At 36.1% G+C, this 8,785-nt stretch overlaps 1 protein-coding gene across 1 annotated transcript; it reads right to left on the reverse strand.

Moving 5' to 3' along the window:
• Window positions 1-6,193: 6,193 nt before the first annotated feature.
• Window positions 6,194-7,189, reverse strand: LOC122662408 (bZIP transcription factor 11-like). Its single transcript, XM_043858029.1, has one exon. The coding sequence runs from the start codon at window positions 6,744-6,746 to the stop codon at window positions 6,285-6,287; it is 462 nt and encodes a 153-aa protein (XP_043713964.1). The 5' UTR covers window positions 6,747-7,189; the 3' UTR covers window positions 6,194-6,284.
• Window positions 7,190-8,785: the final 1,596 nt, after the last annotated feature.

Genomic DNA, 8,785 nt, shown 5'->3' on the forward strand with positions numbered 1-8,785 from the left:
AGGTTAATTAATTAATCTCAAATAGGAAAAGATAAAAACAAATGTTACTACATGCTATGATTCCCTCAACTACTTTTAAAACTTTGAGCAATTAGTAAGTTATTTGGGCAAGTGAATGCAAATTGGTCACATGGCCACTACACCATGCGGGGCCAATGGGAGTAGGGATTTCCACCTTTCCATGGGTTGGGGTGATCATTTTGCACCCATGTTTCTAGACCTAGGGAGCACGCAATCAAGTAGCATTCTTTCTCCCAATTTATTTTTTAGGAGGAGATTGCCATGCTGGCCACGCAAACGGTGTAATTTGTGCACCCAACAGGCTTGCAAGCACGATTCGTAAAACACTAAAACATGGGAGAGAGAGAATGAAGGAGCTATGGAAGCAGAGAGAATGTGAGCGGGAATTCAGAGTCAGGTGGTGTGTACAATATTTTTCCATGTTTTTTAAAAGGCTCTGAGCCATTTGTCATTACGGCTATGCATGGTGTACATTTCACACATAAGACCTTAATTGGGGGTCAAAAGTCCCATCAAAATGACAAATGCATCCCCTATTTAATGAATCATCGATTTAGGAAGCTTGTTGTGCATCGACCCCTACCCCTTATATCTTTAAGAAAGATAATTGCTATCTAGAAACAGTTGTAGTCTCTCAAGACATGTAGTTTGACTGAGGTATATGCTTAATATTCGACTTCTTCTCTTTTTTATTTATTTATTTTTTTTGATAGGAAAAGGGGGAGGGGTGTAGAAACTAAATCTATCCAAGATGTAAAAAAACACAATATAATAAAAAAAAGAGTAATCAAACAACCACAAATCAAGGATATAGGTGGTTCGATAAGGTGTTGCCTACGCCCATGATGAGTTCAAAGTGACTTAACTAACAATGGAGAATAAGGTTACAAATTCTTTTCCTCTCGCTTCTTTATTTACAAAGAATTCTCTCTTAATTGTGCGGGCTTTTAATGGCCGTTTGAAAATAGTCTAGAACCCAAACCATATAATACAATATATCAATCCTCAACCCAAGGTGGGGAGAGGTTGAAAGGCATAAGATATCTCTAAAGTATATACCCATTTGTGTCATGACTCATGTGAAATAATGAAAAATTAAATTCAACCAATATATATAAAAGGAATGATCTCAATTGGCCATTTTTTAAAATTTACTTTCAAATTCAATCATATGCTTTTCCATATATTGATATATTTCCTTTTATGATCCTAAATTTTTTAATACTTTATATTTCCACTTATCAAACTCTAACTGGGCTAAAAGTTTGACATGTGACGAATGAATTTTGGGATCTATTCCCAAAGGGTCAGTTCAGTTGGCAAAAAACCGACTCCTCAAATAAGAGGTCATGAGTTCAAACCACCTTAGGGCCTATTTCCATCTCCTACCCCCCCTCATTAAAGCTCTTTAATTCAAAAAAAAAGAAAAGAAAAAAAGGGAGAATGTTCTTCTGTGTCGGGAGTGCAGACTGCGCCCAGACACATGGGGGTGGGCGCAATAACCACCCTACCCCCGAGTGGCAGGCCCACCGCCGCCCATAAAAAAAATTAGGATCTATTTGACCATTTAATTTCGATCAACTAGACCACGATGTGGATATTTGAGTTTGAAGGATGGGAGAGGATGTTGACTTGTTGAGATGCATCCCCTATTGAAATATAAATCCAAGAACCAATGTCTTTTGTACTTTATGTACCTATCTTCAACAATTTTCATTTTAGCCAGACTGTTCTTTAATAGATAAAATTTTTGGTTTTCCTTTCAAATTCTAAGAAAGAAATTGAGAAGTGGAAATTCAAAATTGGATAACTAGGCCTTCTGTTTGTTTAAAAGCCTGAGGGTCCCCTTTAAAAATTAGTAAACTAATGAGTTTAAGGCATCAACCATCATATATCATCAATGGAAAAGAAAGGGATACCATGACATCACGAGGACTAAACTGATAGACCGGACAAAACTCGTGTCGCATGCAATCAAAAGGCATTAATTTTCTTGGGTAAAAGTTTTCCAAACGCTCTCTAACATGAGTTTTTTTATTATTGGGAGGAGGATCGTCGGTAGACTGCATGACCTCTGCGCACCAATGTGGGGGATACTGTTTTTGTCACCGTCATTGATGTAATATGGGAGATTCGTAGAAACCCTCTTTATCTCTCTCTCAATTTTCATATACAAAATCTCACCAAATTATGTTTAGCTTACCATTCATACAAACTTAATGCATGATTCTAACAAACAAACAAGAATCATTGTTAACATTTAATCAAAATGTTAATGTAACCATAATTAGGAGGTAGGAGGACTCAAAAAAATTTAAAAAAAAAACCCTAAAAAATCTTAAGATGTAATTAATCAGGTTCATGAACTCCACCGCCCATGACCCCAATCTCTCTCTAGATGATGATAATGACATTTTAGTTGCATGCCTTTTAAACTTTGTTTCTTGTCTTTTGCTCCTACAAAGAAGCATTAATCAACTCTTTTTAAGTGGCAGTAAGACTCAAAACCATTCTTGAGTTAGACCATCATCACTACATCATACTTTCAATTGCAAAAAATGGGAAAAAAAAAACTAATTATAGAAAAAGTATTAACCCTCTACTAAACAACAACTTAGAAAAGGGCCTTTTTTTTTTCTTTCTAAACTCATGTGAATCTTTTGCATACTTGGTTGGCCACATGCTTTCATCATCCCTAATTACATTATTAATAACTTAACATTCAATCAATTCCCGACATAGATAGCCATGCCAACTGATTTCATCTACTATTAATTTTTTACAATTAACACACACGCACCAAAATCACCCACTAATGACATCTCCACCCCAACTTTGAACTCTTTTCCTTATTTGATTCCTTCTTCTTTCCTTAAGAGGCATTTCAAAATGACATCTCCATTCCAACTTTTAAAAGAATCAAAAAAAAAAAAAAAAAAAAGATCTGGCATTCTCCTTCCCGCAATCTTCTTTTTATTCTTTAAGACTTAACTCCACCCCCTAAAAGATAAAATTTTATTTATATTCAAATAATATGAAGGTCATATTTGTGGTTAAAGACCATGGTTGGGTAGAAAGTATCTGTAGAAGAATCAATTTCACTAAATTTTTAATGGAGAATGCAGATTAAGGAAAATATGTCCTCCTTCAAGCTACTTTATTTCTGTTTACAAAGAAAGTAAAACTACTAAGTTTATGAATTTCAGTTAATTGGTCAATCTTTATACAAGTGCCAGCCTACTTATGGGTGTACTCAATAGTGCCTATGACTGTCATGGATTAAGATTCTTAAACGATGTTATAATGCAATGAAAGTCATTAGTTATGGAGGGAGTGATCTAACCATCCATCTAATGCGTGATTAATGTCAAGGGCAAGTAGGTAATCTCCAAAGTGCTTCATCCATTGCTTTCTTGTTTTCTTTGTTCATAAATTTTTTTTTAAAAAAAAAAAGGAAAGGAAATATACATTAGATCATTACTTACACAACCATTAACATAAGAATGTGGCTAAAATGTGACAAGATTTGTCTTTTTGCAGTATTTGGATGTTAATGGAAGTTGAAAGGCATGAAAGGGAAATGATTCGTTGGTTGACAAATGGGTGATTAAAATTTATATAGAATCTTTAGATATTAAGATCATAAGTTGAGAGAAAAAAACAGGCTAGGTTTCTGAATAAATCATCTTCAACCCTATTGGCTATTGCTATGTCCCTTTGCATCACATGAAGTCTGAAAGTGGCAAATTTTTATTTTCATTACTTATAGCTATGAAGTGTCACAGAAATAACACAGATTGATAAGAGTCAATTGTTTGTTTATAAAGTTGTAACTAAGAGGGTTAAATGGATTCTTAATATTTAAAAACCTTCGATCAATTGAAGTATCATTAGTGGGTTGTGTGTAATTAAAAGGGTTGGAATTGAAGAAGTATCACAGATCTCTATGAAGTTGAGCAGAGGATCCTCTTCCTTGGAGCAGGGGATAACAAGAGAAAGGATCCCCAATCAAAATTTGAATCTGAGCAAAGGGAGGATATTTTGTTGTTGTTTATTGGAATCACAGTTATAATAGATCATAAGAAAACATTATATTACTAAAGGGGAGGATCTGTTCATACTAACATGCAGGTGATTAGCAACAGCAAAACCTGCTAAGAATCAACCATTTGTTGATTTGTTGAAACCCATGGTAGATCTTCAGAACTTCACACCTAAAATAGATCCAGGTGATTGTTTAGTATGAACTTGTGCTGACCAGAGTTCTCTCTTAAACTCCAGAGCAGAACCACCAAAAGATCCTGGGTTGCTCAAAGAGGAACCATCAAAATCAATTTAAATTTGTCCATCCTTTTGGGAATTCCCATTTAAGAGAAATAGTGCCTATCCCCATTGCTAGGCTGAGTAGCTACTGCTATAAACCATGCCTTCAGTATGTTTTTATTTTCATTCACCATGACTAACTGATACCCATGGTAGATCTTCACAACTTCAAATCTTCCCAGCAAGATACACAATCTTTGATGACACCTAACATAGACCCAGGTGATTGTTTTGAGATTGTTTTGAGCTGACCAGAGTTCTCTCTAAATTCCAGAGCAGAAGAACCAAAAGATCCAGGGTTGCTCAAAGAGGATTCATCGAAGTCAATCTAAATCTGTCCATCCTTTGGGAATTCTCATTTAAGAGAAATAGTGCAAATCTCCATTGCTAGGCTGAGCAGCTACTGATATAAAATATAAACCATGCCTTCAGTATCCTTTTATTTTCATTCACCGTGATCAACTGATACCCATGGTAGATCTTCACAACTTCAAATCTTCCCAGCAAGATACACAATCTTTGATGATACCTAAAATATACTCAGGTGATTGTTTTGAGATGACCAGAATTCTCTCTAAATTCCAGAGCAGAAATAGTGCCAATCACCATTGCTAGGCTGAGCAAGTGAGCAGCTACTGATATAAACCATGCCTTCTGTATCTTTTTATTTTCAGTCCATGTGACCACATAGGGACTGGGTGATCTTTCTCTGTTTAATTTGATCATCATATAACAAACAATCACATGCTGCAACTTGCTTTATTCAATTTTACAAATCACCCTCAATGAAAGTTAATGTCAGGATCCTCTTATCACACTATCACAGACACAGAGTAAAAATTAAAATCAACCAATCAGAGTCCTGTCCGCATCAACTAAGTGGCGTTTGTTGGATGTGAACAATCACTGCAAATAACCAGTCCATCAGTGATTCAATCATGCTCACTCCATACCCCACTCTTCTATACATAAGAACAAGAATTCATCTGTAAGTGCTTGGCTTCTTTAGCACTACTGAGTACTGGCTAGTGACTACACCTCTTCCTCAAGCATGTAGCATGCTTTGCCTTTTAAGCTCTTACCCATAAAATAGTTTGGTTCATGGCGTAGCCAAACTCGTGGCATCAAATATGTGAAGGGAAGGGAACGGTTAGGTCGACAACTCTTTCTCTCTCTTTCTTGTGAACTTGACTGCTTGAGGTCCCCCCATTGCTACCTGGCTTAGTTTAATTGGTTTCTTATTGCCATGCTTGAAGAAACAAGATACAATACAAGAAAATAAAATAAAATAAAACCAACCAACCAGGATGATTGATTGATTGCTGATGAAATCCCATCTCATCCTCCAGAATGAAGCCACAAGTTTTGTTCTGGAACTGTAGAACAATTAAGTTGAGCCCCACTGTGACTTAAGTCAATTGCATCATCAATTCTCATACAAAACTCACCTAAGAAACAGAAACCCCACCACAAATCCTTGAAACACCAAAAAAACCCTCCTCCATGATCACATCACATCCTTGGACCTTTTCACCATCCACACATTTATTATTTTAAATAATCTGTTGAACTGCCAAAACATATATATAACAACTGGAAGACTTGAAGAAGACATTATTACATATATATAATTCTATATATGATATATAGATGGAGAGTCCAAGATACATATAACACTCTGGAATCCTTGTTTATAAAGTTCCATTTACAGACTAGACCAGTTACCTAATTACCAAATCACTCATTTTACTTCTTTCTTCTACTATAAGGCCCTAATAGACAGTAGATAGGACTCAACACCACCAACCCCACATTCCACCCCCCTCCCCCCAAATAAAAAAAAACCATCTTTTAGCTCTACATTCATTGACAACCTAAGCAAACATCATTGGCAACACCAACCAAGGAACCGGTCTCAGTGTCTCAGGCATGGAGGAGTTTCAGTACTGAAAAATATCTGCAGAAGCCATGATGGGCTGAGTTAGATAGAGTGAATTCCAGGGGTTCATGAAGCTGTCAGCACCGATTAGAGAATTCTCAGTTTCAGAACTGTTACTACCCACATTTAGACAGTGAATGATCTCATTCAGGGACTGTAATCTGTTGTTCAACTCTCCCATCTGTGCCCTCAAAACAGAATTCTCGGCTTCAAAGGCCAAGTAGTTGTGAGTAGTAATGTTTATACTTGTAAGGACCTGATTGTTATCCTTCCTTAGCTGAGCCACTTGGGCCATCAGATCGTCCAAGTGCTGCTGTTTCCGCATCCTCGATCGCCTGGCTGATTCTCGGTTCGATTCCATTCTTTTCTTTTTCCTTTGATTCATTACAAGCTGAAGGTCCTCTTCTGAACCAGAGTTTGGAAGCAGAGTAGACCCTGAAGAAGTTCCACTAGAGGAAGCCATGGTAGTATATATACAGTAGAGAAAATTAAAAAGGCCCGATAGATGACTAAGTATAAGGATTGGATCGGACCTAGCAAAGGCTAACACGACGACGACACAGGACCCAAATACTAATTATTTCAAACCAAAATCTGTAATACGTATAAGATATAATAATAGATTTATAACTGGTCTAGCAGTGATCAGATTGCAGGTTCAAATGGTTCATGAAAAAACGTAAAACCAGTAAAGGAACACAACAGAGAAAGACTGAACTAAGTGGGTCCTGCGTCTCAGTGTGGAATTTATCATAAACCCGGAGAGAAGGATTTCACTGAGAATTGGAGACATGAATTTGAAACATCAAGAATAGTATGTTAAGCATCAAGATAGAAGGGAAGGAGAACCTCTTGTTGAGAGGAGAGGGATGGGATGAGCAATGCAACTATAACACAACTTCCAACTTTCCAGGGAAAGTTTGGGAAAAAAAAAATTCAGGGAATAGCTCAACAGTGAAAAACAAAGTGAGATTTTTGCACGCAAAAGCAGGCAATCACAAGGGCCACGAGATCGGTTGTGGTATTTCAAACCAAAATCCCAACTTCAAAAGCATAAATCTGAACAAGGTCCCTTTAAAACACACACCAAGAAGAAGCTATGCTTTCTGAAGAATACAGGAAAGATTCTGTTATCCAGGCAAAAAAATGGACAGGATCTTCACACAAACCCAGAAATTAAAACTGGGAAAACAAAAACCAAACCCAGAGATCAAGAACAACGCCTTCAGTTTTGGATCTGAAATCAAAACCAACCCAAAACTATCGTACCCACCCTAGGAAAGTAACAGAAGCAGGGGAGTAGCAGAGTTTCAGAACCTCAGATCTACAAAAGAGAAGACACAGAAGAGAGCGAAGCACACTAAAACTTACAAGCGGAAGAGAAAGGGAAGTAGAATGGTGTATGTGAGGCTGCTTTATAGAACAAAGAAAGCAGACATTGAAATAAAAAAATCCAAGAAAATAAAAAAGAAAAGAAAAAGAAAGAGAAAGAAAGTAGAGAGCTTTGTTCATCCTTGGAATCTACTCTCTAGAAAAAGTTGTTGGGGGAGAGAGAGAGAGAGAGAGAAAAGGGTGGAGGGTGACGACTGATGAGGCATGTGGGGTGGAGACGAAATCTCCACAACCGTACAGCTGGTGAGCAACAAACACAAACATGAACAGAAAAACACAAAATTGAAATTAAAAATGAAATCAGGAGATATTTGATAATGGGAGTAGGGTGTGGGCAGTTGGGCACGCCCTCATCCCAAAGTAAAATAATAAATCATTTAAGAACTGTAACATGATAGTTCATAGTAGGGTAGAAGTGGAAATTTTGTAAAAATATATAATGATACAAAAATTATGATATTGTAATGATTGATTTACGTGTCTATCTTTTTTTTTGTAATTCAAAATTTTTTGAATTTTTTTGTTAATTTTCTTGGTATCCAAACATTGTAATGTCTTAAGGTGGTTCGCTTGTTGATTTTCTTAAGATACATATTTACTTGAGAGTGGTATAGTTTTATTTTGGTTATCTAAGTTCTTAGATGTGTCTTAATACTTGTTAGGTTTATTTTCATTTAATGCTTTAAGATTTTGGGTTAGACTGTCCAACATGATATTATAGTTTAAGTTGTATATCTAACGTATTAAGAAAGGTATGTCAAAATAACACATGAGGGAGAGTATTGCGATGTAAGGAGTTATAGAGCTAAAGTTCAATATGAAAGATATTTCTCTAACTAATTCTTTAAGATTTTTGGTTGAACCCTCCAACATAGTGTCAGAACCCATGGTTCCTAGATTGTAGTCATTGTCCAGTGAAGTTTTGGATCCTTGATGCTTTCATATAATTTGAAGAACTCTTTCCATTTAATACCCTAAGGAAATGTTTGGTTGACAAGAAATGGACAAGAAAAAAAGATAATAAGACACAGTCATTGATTTATGTATCTATTTTTCATCTCAAATTAAAAAATAAATTGAATTTTTTTCTTTCTTTTTTTATCCATTTAT

The sequence above is a fragment of the Telopea speciosissima genome, chromosome 5, assembly GCF_018873765.1.
Source record: "Telopea speciosissima isolate NSW1024214 ecotype Mountain lineage chromosome 5, Tspe_v1, whole genome shotgun sequence".
Taxonomy (NCBI): Eukaryota; Viridiplantae; Streptophyta; class Magnoliopsida; order Proteales; family Proteaceae; genus Telopea; species Telopea speciosissima.

Coding starts and splice junctions, on each gene's coding strand:
- LOC122662408 (XM_043858029.1), bottom strand. CDS start 6,746: ATGGCTTCCTCTAGTGGAACTTCTTCAGGGTCTACTCTGCTTCCAAAC.